We start from the raw sequence: 15,891 nt of genomic DNA, 5'->3' as shown, positions 1-15,891 counted from the left end.
CTTTTCTGAGCTGTGTGGAGCCAGCAGAATTAACGGACCTGCACTGGGCAACGGCAGACATGCTCAGGATTAGAGCATTTCCCTGGCATCTCGGGTTTTTTTACTTCATTAACTGGCTTCCTTTTTAAGCTATTTGTACACAGGATTTCTGGAAGTGACTTAAACATACAGGGTTCCTGCAGCGGGTGAAGTCCTGGAGTGTGAACGGGATGTGAAATCCTGTTTTCAAGGAAATCACCCTGGTTCAATATTCATATAGTTCTTACAGAAATCAAGTTTCGTAAGGACAGAGCTCCTACAGAAACAAGAGCATCTGAGACATCTGAGAAATAGGATTTCAGTCCCACACCACGTAAGACATTCTCGTCCCCCAGAATGCACACGGTGCGATAGAGATCACCTCTGACTGTAACTTACATGGGAAAAACTGTTCTCTAGCTGGCAGCAAAGCTTAATTGTTTTCAAAAGATAAACTCAGTTTTTACAAATAACTGTCATGCTTTTTTGAAAATGAAGTTTTGAATGAAGATGGAATTTTGTTATTGAGAAATTATAGGATTTTCCTAGACAGGACTGATTTATATTTACATGGATTTGCATCAGCGTTGTTTAAGAACTAACTTCTAACATTCAATAGTTCTTTATGGATCTCTGTTTAAAAATTATTCTTAAGAAGAAGACTTGTTGATAATCTTGTTCAACACAGTAGACTTTTTCCCGTGAGATCCCCAGATCTAAAATGTAAGATTAATTACATCACGCCCATTTCCTCTAATGTAAACCAAACATCGCCAAGTCATAGCAGACCTGGCTCTGCCGATGGCGACTTCTCTTTTTCAATTAGGAGTGGATTTTGAGAGGCCTGTTTCTCATCTGTCAAATTTCATTATATTAGAAAATGAAAAATATTGGTGTGTTTTGTGTAGTGCCCTAATAGGCTTGTATAATTTCTCCTCCCCCATCAAAGCCAACCAAAAATATACCAGTAACTTATTTCCCCCCCTGAATTAATTCAGAGTCCTCAGGGATTGTTGTGTTCAAAGGTTTGCACAGGAAAATGTTTTCTGGGAACTGCACTTGTTTGAAGGATTTAGTTGAAGGATTTCGTTGAAGGATTTCGTTGGTCTAATAAAGCATGTTGTGATAGCACATTTTTACTGAATGGAAGACAATGCCAGAGGTGGTTGCATGTCATTTTGAACGGAGCTGTATGTCACAACGCGCTCGCAGAGGAATGTTTGCTTTTAGAACAATAGCATGTGGTTGTTGTGTTTGATTGCTTAAACATAATTCAATAACGAAATACTCTGCGTCGCTCTGTGGAGGATCTGAATTTGGAACATTCAGCACATTCCTCCCATCAATATCTGCGGTACCATTCGAAGCCAAAATACACACAAATCAGTGGGGTAAAATTTCCTTTGTGTGACACCACCGACTTGATGGCACTGGCCAAAGTGAAAGACCTGAAATGTCTATCTGTTCTCTCAGCTTCTTGCTGGGAAGGTTTCTAAGTGACCTAAATCTGGGTAGCAGTTGCTAATTCTCAAAATAAAATAGCTGCATCACCTCAGAATCAGACAGAACATAGAGACTGCCTTCAAAATTTCTGAAAATCCAGTGTCTGTTTTACTGAAGGGGAGGAACGCAGGTAGTCTGATATCTGGGCTCCCAGATTCCTGCATTACTCAAAGCAGAATGCAGAAAGCTTAATACAAGCAGAGCAGCTCAGGAAATCTGAACAGAGCAGACACACAATGCCTGTTTTCCTCAGGCATGTAGGAGACCATCGTTTTCCTGAGAAATACATTCTTTCCTCCACCCCCACCCCCCGCCCCCTTTTAAAAGCAAAGAAAACCTTGCATGAATGAAAAAACAACAATAAAACCCACTCTAACAGTCCCCTGAGCCAAATGCCATGTATCTCTGAAACTGTGATGGAGTCAAAGCTATTTGTGGACCATTAGCAAGCCACACAACCTAATTGCAGGTTTCAAAAACCCTCCTGCAGAATTTTAACTTCCAGAAGCTCTTGCCAGTGAAATTCCACCCTTTCTGTTTTCAGGAAGATTGTCCTGATTTTGTTTTCCAACTGAAGGAACTGCTGATTCAGCAGGCAGCTCCAGCTCCATCATTAGCATCAGCTCCTTTACATTTTCAGTTTCTGCTTGAAACTGAAGAAAGCTGAAAATTAATAAAAAACCTATTTGAACTGAACTCCCTCCCATCCTGCAGTGCTGAGCACTACCCTGTTTGGTCAGGAATTAGAAGTGTCCATTCTGCTATATAAAATACCATATTAAATAAGACAGCACTTACCTCCACTTAGTATAATGACAGCTATAAATACTGCCAGGTCACTGTCATCTAATTCCAGTGCATTGAACTTCACAGCAAACTCAAACTTGGGTTCCATAAAGTCACAAAAAGGTTTTCTCAGGCTCTTCAGAAACTCCCGTGTCATGAATCCTTGTCCCTCAGATATAAGAACTCCATCTTTATTCATCAGAGAAGCCAGGAGCGTATATATGATCTCATGGACCCCATATTTCAGGAGAGTTACTTGATCATTCAGGTCAAGATTCACAAACCCTGGAATGTTTTTGGCAAATTCTGTGATCTCCTGCACTGCCTCCACTGAGCGAAACTGGCACCGCTGGAAAATGCGAATTGCTACCTCTTTGTTCTCCTCCTGCAGCGGCGAGACATGCTTGCTCTTGATCTGATCTTCTCCCATCATTAACGAGTTCATGTCGTAAATAACAAAAGGCTAAAACGAAAAGGAAAAGACAATTTACTTCCAAATGTCCTTTCTATGCATGTTTGACTCCTGAGAAGCTGCAGTATCGTGCAGAGGCATAACTTCTCAGAAACCACTTAGAAACCTAGGAGGGCTATAGCACAACCCCAAAAGGGTTAAACACTCATGAACCTATTAAAGCAAATACTCTCACAGTGTTAAAACGGTTTCCAGAAAGGACAAGGAGTTCTTAAGGACTTCTACATGTTCCATGCACCCACATTCTAAAAGGAGGACTTTGGCTGGTGCTTGTTTAAGAACTGGGGTTAAGAAGGGGTTAAGCAGCACTATTGGCAGATATCCCCCCCGGTTTAGTTTCTTTGGGTTTGTTTTGTTTGACAGAAGTTCTGTTTTGTTTTGTTTTGTCTTGTTTTACAGAAGCTCTGTAACAGCAGCATTCAAAATCTGGAATGCTTATTAACAACAGATTAAAATTTTACTCCTTTTCTCTGAGTTTTAATTGGTTCTATAAAATAGATGCTGCTAAGTGCGTGGTGCCACATTAGCGCTTCTGACAGTGAAACTTCTCTGTTGTAGCCAGACAGAGTACAGCCACATTTTGATAGCTTCTTACTTTGATTGCACGTTTTGTCTTCAACTGATACTGCTGCTTGTGAGCTGCAATAATATCATCCGCATGAGAGGATTTCAGCTTTCAACATGGTTCAGTTCAACCAATATTCTGCTGCTACAGGAGCAATGAAAGTAGTGCTGTCCCGTTGACAGGAACCACAGCAAACGTTCCTCCAGACCACGAGGTTCGCTTACAGAGAGCGGGACCTACGGCACTCTTTTCCCTCTCGCACGAGGATTTCAGTGTGAAACAGAGGAATTAAACTCACCACACTGAGAAAAGCCAAGAGGAGAAGGCACTTTTCAAGACATAATGTTGTTTTGGCAGCAGAAAAAACTCCCATTTTATACTTATCTGTACAAAGGTATATGCAGGCGTGTGTGAAATGGTGGAATGACAAGGCTGTAGAGGAGGCTTTTAAAAAGCATGGTTTAGTACAAGTAGGTCATTCCATTCTTTTCTTTCTAGAAAATCTGAAGTGGCAGCACCAAGTACAAGAAAAAGTCATCAATTCTGCGCATCCATGTGTGCTTTAGAAAGGCTACACTATGCCACTGGCCCACTGACGTTAGAAGATGAAAATCAAGAAAGAGTTCAAAACTGCTAAAGAAATTTTAATATAAAGATCCAGAAGAACTTTGTGAGTAGGACCTTACGTCAAATGGACCCTGGGTATCCCAGACGAGGATGACTGAGCCAGTTTACTTTTGACACTCTCACTTAGCATATCCCACCCTTTCAGTTAATGCACATGATACAGCAATTAAAAAATAACACAAATTTAAACCATGCCCATAGTAAACAGTTGGATGTTCCAGAGCACAAAGTCCATTACAGTTCAGATAACGTAAACATTGTAACCAATAAATACTGAGTGTCCCTCTTTCAATGGTTTGTTTTTTTAAAAAAGCAAAGACTTGAAAATTCGCAGCAAAGAAGGGCTGGATTCTGTGTCTGGTGTTTTACTGTTATATTCTAATCTGGCAAAGTTTTAAAAGCTTCACTGAAAAAGGAGGACCTTAGCCCAGCAGAGCACCACACTGCTCGCCAGCGGACTTCTATGACAACTTCAGAGCACCTTACAGAACAAAGTGGGATTTCTGGGTGCACTTGGAGCCTGAGAAACAAACTCCCCCAATCTGTGAACAGACGCCTGGAGAAGGGGAAGATGACAGCACTATAGGTAACCCCCCCACATCTGGGTTGCGTTCCAGAGTGGGCAGCTGCTGAAAAAAGGAGCAGGCTTCCTAGTGACACTTGCAGGACGAAGAGGATTTAACAAGACGGATAGTTCCACCCCCCACCTCTATTCTGTTTGCCAGGGCAGGGACATCGTTACTAAGAATACAGTGAAAAAACCTAAACTGCTGTGTTAATTTTCTTGCCTCGGTGTCTGATAGAGAGAGGGGACTGTGGAAAGGCTTGGAAAAAGCCATGACCCTCCAGGGGACTCAGCGCAGCAGCTTTCTGCAGAATACGATGAGGAGTTACTCAAATTGTAAGAGTCCACCACATCTGAAGTCTTTATGCCAGGGCTACAACCAAATTAAGGACAAGACTTGAATTATGATTTTAACTGCCTTTAAAGAAAGAAAGTCTAAACTACCTCTGAATTCCTTCCCGTCTTTGAAATTGTCAAAGAAAATAAAATACAGTCTCTGTTGTAATCCTGACAATAAAAGTTCTACTGATGGTTCTAGAAAGTATGTCAAACCAAAAGTTTTGAAAAACTATTTTGCTCTTTAGGTATTAAAATAGTGACAGATTGAATACTGTAACTATCAGATTTTGTTTATCCTCCCTCTCACTAGTACAGAGGATTGTTATGTATTGCTAGTGAAGTTTCCGAAGAACCCACGAATAAGCATCTCCCTATTCCTTACTTTTCAAAGAATTTCTTGCACATCCTCGTAAAATTCAAGTTGTACCAACAGAGGATACTGATCTGATCCAAGATAACCCAGTTAAATGCAGGAAGTCATCAGAGCATGATAAGAATAAGCGCCACAGCGTATGAAAAAGGCTATTCCCTCGGGTACAGCTGGTACCGGTAAGATGCAATGATATGGATGCTTGAATAGCACCACAACCAATTCCTGACAGCTAGCCAGCCACCTTAAACAGATAGTGTGGCAGATAACCCCTGGGGAAAGAGAAGGAAAACGGGAAGAGTGGATCAGAGAATACAAAAAGGTTAAGATGACCTTCAAATTCTTGTACTGGTTTCAAGTATTTTATTAGGTGAACTTGGAGTTTTTTCAAATAATGTTTACTTATCCTATCTAAAAACATTTCCTGTGTTTCAGACACAGCTTGAAATATGTAACTGCCAACAGCAAAGTTGTTTTGGTTTTTTTTTCAGAAGATGTGTTGTCAATGTGGTAAATCATTTGCTCAAAAGACAGGAAAAAAAAAAAGCCAGAGGGAACTAACTGATTTGTCTGTCGTCTTTCCTGTCAAGATCGCCCTCGCCTTGGCTTTGGTCAGAGGGAAGGACTTTATGTATGAGTCATACAAATGCTTGGCAAGTGCTCGTAGATCAGCAGATTCAGGGTTTAACTGGTCGATGTCGCTGGAAATCTCTGCCAAGAGCTTCTCCTTCTCCGCTTGTGGCATTCGCCCAAACCTGATGGCTGAAGAAGATGACAAGCAGTTACTATAGCTATAGTTGCACCTCAAAAAGCATATTTGAATAGCTTTTTATGTCACCTTTTGTCAGGAGCCCTTGAAGCTTTTATTAAAATGGTACTTCGGCAAGGAAGAAAGAGATGATTTTCTCCAGTAACACAGGCAAATTGGCTGAAGTGCTTTAAAGAAATGTAAACAATCACACCTCAAAGAGGAAATCATCTACATGCCCAAACGGTAAGATTACAAATCTTGCTTGGAAACGCAAACCTATTGTCAGCTCACCTGACAGAGCTGGTGAAAACTGCTGCTCCTACCTCCAGTCTAAATACGGTGTAAAGAGTCTTTCGGATATTACAATTCTGTTGGTTTAGGGTAGGCACCACCTTTCAGCCTTGGCTGTTTTGCGCAAATCACCGTATGGATCTCAGATTCTTCACTTCTTTAGAAACAAAACTCTGACATGCCTTGAGGGAAACAATTCCTACACAGTTCAACAGAACTGACTGTAGCAAGTGCTGAAAAATGGTACCAAAAGGATTACGGAAGGAGAAAGCAAGCTGTGCAGGGAATAAAACCAGCCAGCAAAGGCGGAGTTCTTCCCGGTCACTCGATGTGCACGTGGTACCGAAAGGACAGGAGACGGTTCCGCTCACTCGTGATCACACACTTGCTCAATACCAACGGAAGGCAGGCTGTAAACCTCCGACTTTAACACCTAGGTACTTACCACCCAAGGCATTGTTTATTCCTGGGGGGGCTGACTCTGCAAATATTTCAAATGAGCCATCAGCATCAAGAGTGATTTATCATCTGACACTTCAGCAAACAGAGCTTATTTTGTTTTACAAAAGCAAAACAGAACAAAAGAGCATTCAAACAAAAATGAGAAGGAAGAACTGAAGGTTTGCAGGTTGGCCTTAGGAGGAAATAGAAACACCATCAATATCTTTTCAGCGATTAGTGTCTTCCCTGGATAAAGTAAAAGTGCTGGTAATACCATACATACGAATGATCATACGAAGGGTGTTTATTTTGGAACTGACTGGCCGCTTCCCTTTTAGGAGTTTGCCTGCCATGTGCTGATGGACAAAAGAAGTGACACATCTTCTCAAGAATGGATAATTGTGCCAGAAACCCTAAAAACTCCCATTTGTCATCTAAAAAGCAGCACAAATGGAAATCTAGTTCAATAGGTACAAATAAATGGACTTTTACTGTTTTCCCCCAGAAAATGTCTGTTGTTTATGATGTTTTCATATGGGAAATTTTGACTAAGTGCCCACTGGTACTTGTTTGGGATCACACATACCATGGCATATGCATTTTTGACTATTTTTGATTTCAGCTATATATGCTTCCATGAACGCTGTGAATCAAGACCACTTTGGTATTTTCATTTCACAGTTAAAATTCATTGCCTCATTATTAAAAAGTCCCTATTTTTGGTTAATACAAATGCTTTGAGTTTTTCTGAAAACAAACAAACAAACAAATCCCAGGTGTGGATTTGGTAACATTAAACTCGCAATACTAGTATCTGCATTTTGCACATTCTTGAAGATGTAAAATGAATGAAGCATGATTATCTAATAAAGAAAAGGGAGTCAAAACGCACTGAGAATATTTTACAGTATTTACAGATTTTTTCCCCTGATGATACTTAAGGACAGATTCAATAAAAAGAATCAGTCAGCCACGTAACAAAGTTCAAATATGTTAGTACGTAGGCGTTGTAAGGAGCTGTTGGAGGGAAAGCACACATAACCAAAACGTGGAGTCAAGAAGGTGTTAAAATAATAGTATAGCAAATAGAAGTGTTAAAGCTCAATTAAAAGTCCATGTTGAAGACATTTGTTAAACTCATATATTTTCATTAAAAGCTATTATGCTCCTCACTAAATATGTATTGACTGAAATATTTATCTACAGAAATTCGTGCCGTTCAGAGGGTTGTTTTATGATGAATTAGTCTGCTTTCAAATGTGCATTTTGCAACAGCTTCATCAATGGAAATAATCTCACAATACTTTGATGCTTCTGGTTGGGTTCTTGCCAACAAATTCAACTTCTCACCATCTTTTTTTGAGGAAAAATTTGCAAACTGAAGACCTAAGTGAAGCCTAGCAAGACTGCTCAGACTCCAATAGTGGCCCTTTTAATCTGGGAGGAAAGCAAGGCAAATACCAGCCTCATATAAAGGGCTGTTAATAAAAAAGGGAGATCAGGGCTGCCCCCGTCGATAAAATGGTGATCGCTCCAGAAAGGTGTGGAGTGCAATTTAGTACAACCCGACGACTTCTTAATGTTTAGTAAGAAATAGCAAGGAACCCGAAGGAATGTGTCCTTTGAGAGATTTCACAGTCATATCAGGAACTCATTTTTCTACAAAGATCAGGTTCTTAGTTTCTTTTTTTAAAAATGATTATTTTAAATTGCTTCAGAGGAAATGAGAAAGTAAAAAAACCCCACAGACAAAAAGAGACATGAGTAAACTGCCCAAGGTGACATGGAATTACAGAGCAAGTCTGCTAAAACGCTGCAATCGTTTTGGAAGAACATCAGCACGTACATGGTTGTATGGTGAACGGGGTTCTAAGCACTAGCTTCTGCGCTCGAGCACTTGCCTGCTGCACACAGACTGGAGTTCGACCCCACAAACAGAGCTCACTCATGGACAGAGAGCTCTTCCACCAACGCCTCTTCGAGCCAGACTCCCCGCTCTTATCAAAGCGTGCCCGAGCTGATTAGCTAATCAAAGCACTGGAGCGGGGTTATCTCTTATGGCCTGAAGCACTCATCCTTGGTTTAAGGACCCACTGGGGGTCATTGCCAGCTCTCGGATCACACCAGTTCAGCAAAACAGCCAGGTACCGGCAGAGTTTGCTTTCAGCAGATAGGACCAAGTCTTCTACATACAGACTGACTTCAGTGTGGAGGGAAACGAGATCTTGCAGGTTTCAGTACTACGGAAATCCCTTGGGTGTATCTTGTGGCCTCAGACAATAATTTGGCATTAATGAAATCCCTCAGGAATCTCATGCTATTTTCTTGTGTTTCATGTGTGAAAACTCTGCTAGGGGTAAGTTTGTTATGGATTGTTATTTCTGTTTGGATTGTGTGTTTATTAGCAAGCTCTTGTTTCCACAAGTGCTTGTTTCTTTCGAAAAAGGTGGTTTTAGGACAGATTAATAGCAGTGGATCTTTCATGATCCACTCCTGAACAACGACCCCATTTCATGATCATATGTGCCTTGGAAGATTTCTAATGTAATTCACGAATTATGAGAAAAAAGTTTCCTAAACAAAATGTGATAGGCACCCAAAACTATATTTTAAATACAACAATTCATTAACACAGCAAGTTGTGAATCAAACATTCCTGTCTTATAATTTCATAGGCAAAGGGATAGTTTAAAAATAATTTTTTAATGTTTAGAAGTTATTTCATAAATATTATATTAGTGGCACCAAATTCTGTTCAATGTTTATTAGCATTGCAGGCAAAATTTGGGGCAAAATTCATTTTTGTGGTATTAGCCTAGTATTTTCCTCTTGGAGAAGGCATTGTCATTGTCATTTCCAGGGGACTGAGACAAAAGCCAGGGGGAGGTCAGGCACCAGGACATTTACAGAAGAAATTTAGAAAGTGGGATTTTGGGTGAGAGGAAAAGTAGGGAGGACTGATGATACTTACAGAGGTTAGGTGGAAAAAGGATTCACAGGGTGGATAAAAGTTCACAGCATTTCTGGTGGTTGAGGAAAATTTCAAGGATGGGTGATCTCCCTTGTCTGCTTCTCTCGCCACCTCCACCCTGTGACCCTGGCCTCATCTTCTATTTCCCTGGACCTCATCCTTCTCGCAACTCTATCTTCTCTCTCCTCCACCACCCTCTCTGCAGGCCTGGCTTCCTTATCTCTTGGGAACCTGGGAAGTGGATCAAGGCAGGATCTGCAAGGGTGGGAAGGGCAGGGACAAGCCAGCGTGCAGGTAGAAGTGACGTGGAAATATGGCTCACTGCTCAGGCTGCAAGGGCGGGAGGGGTTCAGATGGCGATTTCTTTCACAGTAATGGAAGATTGTGCAAGTTTGGGCACGTGCCTGCAGCTGGAAAGTGTGATCTTTCTCTTTCCTCTGGCAGTTATGTCTTCTACTTGCATTCAGAGTAGTCTCCAAATGTCAGTGACATAAAACCAATAGGGAATATAGTAAGACACTACTTGCTTCTTTATATCCTTTGCCCTTCAGTGGAAAAACTAGAATATCTATCCTTATGCCACGTTTTATGGCTTGGAGAAGCCATTACAATTGCTTATAGACTGTTCTGCAGAACACTTTACTCTTCTGTTTGTCTAGATTATTTTTGAGCATAAACGGCTCCCCAGAGAGACTATAAACATAGTTTCCTCCATGAGAAAACACAAGATAGAGCCAGGACAGATACCTGACTTCACTCAATCTGAGTTTACAGATTGAGCGACTCACTGCTCTCAGAACTGACAATAAAGACATATTGCCATCTGTGCTCTCTTTCCATGACAGTGGTTGGTTTTATGGAAATAATACTTTTAGTAGAAAAGAAAAAAATTATTGAAATGTCTATGATAAAAGAACCAAGCCCCTGCTTAGCGGTACTTCAGAATACAATCATCTGAGCAACTCAGGGTTAAACACAGAGCAGCTCTGTGGCTAGAGGGGGAAAGGAAAACAATATTCAAAGCATGAGAACACTACTGTCTTTCTTAACCTTCAGCCAAGTGGTATGCGGCGTTTGAACGTGAAAAAATGTGGCTAAGTGTCTCCCTGCATTCCCCACGTTGTAAGTGCGGTTTGCGACAATACATCTATGCAAAGACAGCCAGAGACCGGAACCTCGGGCACAAAGAATCCACATCGTGATTCCAAGCATTTAAGGCTCAGATAATGTCACTGCTCCAGTGGATGAACTTCAGTTTGTAGAAGTAACACCGAAAAATGTCTCAGTGTCATTAAGGATGTCCAGTCCTGCATTACCACATGCTTCTTTATACGGGCCTGTGTCTTCAAAGGTGAAACTTAGCTTTTTTCTATGCATTTACTTGTTTATAAAAGATGGAGGAGTGAAGGTGGTGTTCAATGCAATGAGATGTAACCAGAGGGGGCAAAAAAGGCCGATGTAAAAGCCAATACTTGCATATAAACGCTCCTAACTCCCTGATGGGTGAACTAGTGGTGAGGGCAAATCCAAGAGTTCTGTCAAGCGCTGGGACAAAGGGCTTTGCCCTTTCCCCCTCCTCTCTGTGCCTCCCTGACTCCCACAAGCACGGTGCCACAGCTTCTGCCTTGGCAGTGGCTGAACGGCAAAAAATGGCAGCTGAAACGTTAATGTTAAAAATATTTCTTGGCTCCTTTAGGTTACTAAGCCAGAGAGAACGGTCTTGGCCTTCCCCTTCTTGATTGAACCGCACATGGTTCCCACCGACATAACAGGGACCATGTTGCTGGGTTAGGAGAGAATTTGGCATGCACCTTGAAAATAATAATACTAAAACCTCCAGAATTACTAGAAAAATACCCACAGTAGCATTTCGAAATTAGATCTATTTTTAAGTGTTACTGTTGCATCCCAGGAACTTGAAAACCATATTTTCTATTAGCAAAACATTTCCCATACCAATTTACATTCACTGCATGTATTAACTTCACAAACCACAGTTCAGCTTTTCTCCTGGGGACAGTACACTCTTTTTTTTGTATTGAAAATAATGAAAGTCCTAAAAAAACCGCAGAGAAATTATTTTCCCAGTCATGTTTGCAATTCTTTACCCTTAGAATTACATAAGTCTCTATGTTATGACATTTTATTCCTGTTTTTACTCATCTTTGCCAAAGCAAGGCAGCAAAGAATCTTCACGGTCCTTCCATCCAAACATTCGTAAGTATTTCCACATGAACTGATGGGTTAATTTTAAAGTTCAGAGGGACCTTCTCCTAAACTCTATGCAGGAGAGCACTCCGGTGATACTCTCAATGCTCTCCGCTCCCCTCCTGTAAAGGCAGCGATCACAGAACCACACGCAATTGCAAACACCTTTGTGCTCCTACTTACTGCCCGCTGGGGTCTGTGCCCAGATGTGGGCGTCCTGGGGAGGAGAAGGACGGGGATTTTAAAACAGGGCAGGGTCTGGCCCACCCATTTAAAGAGTGTTGTGTTAACTTAGCAAGGCCAACAGTCCTCGATAAGCATCCTATGCACCAAATTGAAGTTATTATTCACAAAGTTTAGGTAAATTCTCTAGTTCATTCTTCATAACTAAATTAAAAGATTTCTGTTTACAGGAAAGGGATGTTGAGCTACAGTATGCAAAAGAGTCTGGTCAGAAAGTAAGTCAATGAACAGAAAATTAACAACAACGCTAGGCATGTGTTCACAAAGAACAACCAACAGTGCAATGAGGGAGAGCAAACCAAACTCGTATGTTATGTTATGTTCAGACTGATAAGTGCAGACCTCTACTATCTGATTTTTATATTGAAGGAAACCTCCACCCGTACACAGTGTCCTAAACTCAGAATTTCTCTGATATGTATTTCTGAACTGCCGAGTGTAAAGACACAGAAGACTCCAGATGTTGAAGCTGCACATTCAGTATTGTTATTAATCTTCACGTTATGTTCCAGGAGAAGTGGTGTTAGACATGCTCTGTGCACTTACCGTTATGTGACATTCCGACGGCGAGGCACTTCTGAAACCTGCAGTATTGACATTTATTTCTGCTTTTCTTATGGATGCGGCAATTAAGATCACATCTGTCATAAATCAGCTTCAATCTGATTGTTCTTCGAAAAAAGCCCTGGAGAAAAGGTAAAAGCATGTGAAAGGGTGCAAGAAGCTGCCAGTGCCACCTCCTCTCTCGTCTCTAGATCCAAAGCCCCTTTCCATCCGCACACTGAACCTAGCTGTGTTTCAGACGGATTTCCGAAGGACGCAGGGCTCCTGCGATCGTTCCGTCTGCTCACCAGTGTGCTCCTCTTCTCATCTCAGCAGCCACTTCCACTTGGACAGAGGGGTGACCCTCTCAGATAAACGGGGAAGCTGATGGGAATCCGCGGGGTTTAAAGGACAGTAGAGACATAATTTGGGAGCTCTGCAGATGTGCTGAGCATGAGGAACATTCTGCCAAAGGAAGTGAAGCTCCATTTGTTCCGCTGCTCGTGGATGATTTTTTACAAAGCGAACATGACATTTTCAAAATTTAAAGTTCACTACCAGTGGTGAAATTTTTTTATAAATCACAACACAGCAGAATTCTGCCAACAGCACTTTGATCTCAAGTAAATAAAAAAGGTTATGGGTCATCCGCTTTTTTACATTTTCTTTCCCAACTAAGTATTTTTTTATTCTATTTCAAATATTTGTTTTGCTTTTTTAACCTGAGTACTTAAAGGGAATTTATACTCTTTCATCTATTCTATTTCTTTGGTTTTGCACAGTGCTGAGCTAATTTTGCAATATTTATTTCTGGGTTCTGTTTCCTTTTCTTCTGTTTCATTTTCTACTTTATCTCCATTGTTTGGATATCACACATTTGCAAAGTACATTGGCACAAGAAAAATCCTAAAACTTGCTGCCAAACGCATGGAAATTATTGCACAGAAGTTTTACAGTCTTATAAAGAGAAAAGTCATTCTGGAAATTTACCTTCTGTCTTTTTACAGTTTAAGGATGCTTTCTTAGATCACTCATAATCAATTAATAAATTTATCCAAATTTATCATCATTTGTTCCTTGTAGCAATTAATTCTTCCTCCCAGTGAATAATAAATGATGAAAACATAATGCCAAGTCTTACCTATGCAGTCCACTGTAATTTAAGTAGCCAACAGCTACAAATTTTAAGCTCTGCACTAGGTCTTTCCTCCGTTATTTTCCTCAAGATGTTGAAAATAAAGATGATGGGAATTTGACATTCAACTCTGCAATATTGTTCTTTGAACTCAGTGTATTATTATTAATTCCTTTCTCTGCCGTTTCTTTTCTCATTCTTGTGGATGGTCAATTTTACATCATTTATTTGTCCTTTATGTGTTATAAATGCAAAATACCAGTGCCATGAAAAAAAAAACCAAAACTGATGGAGTTTTAAAGGAGAAAGTCACGTTCTTTAATAGCATTAGACTTTTCTGTGATCACCTAGAGATGTGTAAACTGGGTAAAGAAACTTTAATCAATCAGAATAATAGGGTCTGAATTTTAAATGGCTCAGAGTGTTGAGCTTTAGAGTGGGGCACAAGTCTGCTTCTGCTGCCCTCTACGAATTCAGATTCTCAAGTGACTTCCAAGAGAGCAGGAGTGAAATGTAATTGCATACCTGACAAAAGTAAAAGAAATGCACAACAAATTCAAATAGATCAGGAACATAAATAATAGAAAAGCACATTATATTTTTAAAACCACCCGCTTAAGTCATGAAGTATATGCAGTATATGTACAGTAATTTATTTATAGACCTAAAACTTCTTTTAAAAAGCACAGGTCTCTGGTTTTACCAAGTGATTATTCAGATGAAGGCAGTATCAAGCTTTACTTCAGAACAAACGCATCTGTGACAACGTACCTTACAGCCCTCACAGGCATGCACGCCATAATGGAACCCGGAGGCCTTGTCCCCGCACACGCGGCACTCAATAGCCATGAGGGAGTTAGAAGACTCCTCATGAGGTTTATTGTACAACTGAACCTTTTCTGAAAAGTAGGGTGGGGAGGGAGGCTCCATTTTGATCGCACCTGTGTACAGAGAACATTTAAATGATAAACTCAAAGTGTACCGGAAGGTGTAGAAGACGATGCACAGAATGATCACAAGCAATCCCAGTAACCGTAGCCAGATTCATAGGTCTGCTTCATAACGCCAACCGAGTAGTAAGCAAAGGATGTAAAGGGGTGTCAGCTGCTATTTCACTGGCAGCGCAGAGGCTGAAAAACCATGAAGAGGCAGACTCTGATGTCAAAAGTGTTATTACAGGTTCAATTTTCAGCTCTGAGGTGGGGAATGATTTGAAGATAGGGATATGAAAAATTTACACCTGGAGACCTCACCATAGGCGGAAGGTCTTACTGTTCTCAGTATCTAATCGGGTTGTGTCACTTTAAGGCATTCAGAACTACTGCAGGGAGACTGACTGGAGTTTCTAATCTAGTGTAAAAATAATATTTATGTATCTAATAGACCTATACATTGAATAATATATTATTGGATAATATAATATTAGATGTTTAAAGAAACGCATCTCTCTCCTGGGGAATACTGTTTAGCTCTGGATGCAGTTTAGAGATATGTTTTCTCCGCTGATAGTTTCTAATTATGAGAGCAATCTGTAATACTAGGCAAGCTCAACCAACCAACCATGGTATTTTGTATCAGTCATTACTGGTCGTAGAAGAAAGCTGTGACTTTGATGCTGTATCATTACACTACTCCGGAGACGTGATCTGATGTAACAGACATAATACTGCAATAAGGTGAGTGATGCTCTTTTTCAGACTGGCTACACTATACAAACGAGGAAGTTTTCTCTCTTATATAAACCAGGAAGAAAAAAACAAAAGTGGAAAATTATCTAAACAAAGACAAAGAGGGTTTATCCTACCTAAACTCTGCTGCATTCTCTAGCTTGTTATAGAAGTGTTATGGGCATTTCTAATTAAACAAAAGAAAAATAAATTATTAGGTGGAAAAATGTCTTTTAATCTTTCATAAGTAAACCCAGAGGTACAGAGCACCTGCTTCACTGTACAACCAAAATTCACCACCACGGTTTTCCTCAAAGGAATTCCCTGAAAGAATTCCTGTACAGATTACTGCAAACCAAAGGGATGTTGGATCTGGGTGGGCTACACGGCTCTTTA

At 40.5% G+C, this 15,891-nt stretch overlaps 1 protein-coding gene across 1 annotated transcript in view; it reads right to left on the bottom strand.

Moving 5' to 3' along the window:
- The window catches only part of PPARG (peroxisome proliferator-activated receptor gamma), a 22,264-nt gene that overhangs the window by 5,382 nt on the left and 991 nt on the right, over positions 1 to 15,891 (bottom strand). Inside the window, exons 2-5 of the mRNA XM_010131646.1 lie at positions 14,600 to 14,769; positions 12,697 to 12,835; positions 5,808 to 6,007; positions 2,320 to 2,770 (exon numbers count right to left, since the gene is read on the bottom strand). Coding sequence (XP_010129948.1) covers positions 2,320 to 2,770; positions 5,808 to 6,007; positions 12,697 to 12,835; positions 14,600 to 14,769 — 960 coding nt within the window. The remainder of the gene's footprint in view (positions 1 to 2,319; positions 2,771 to 5,807; positions 6,008 to 12,696; positions 12,836 to 14,599; positions 14,770 to 15,891) is intronic.

This window comes from Buceros rhinoceros, unplaced genomic scaffold (genome assembly GCF_000710305.1).
Source record: "Buceros rhinoceros silvestris isolate BGI_N320 unplaced genomic scaffold, ASM71030v1 scaffold25162, whole genome shotgun sequence".
NCBI lineage: Eukaryota > Metazoa > Chordata > Aves > Bucerotiformes > Bucerotidae > Buceros > Buceros rhinoceros.
The sequence above is the reverse complement of the archived record's forward strand: the minus strand, read 5'-3'. Positions and strand labels throughout refer to the sequence as shown.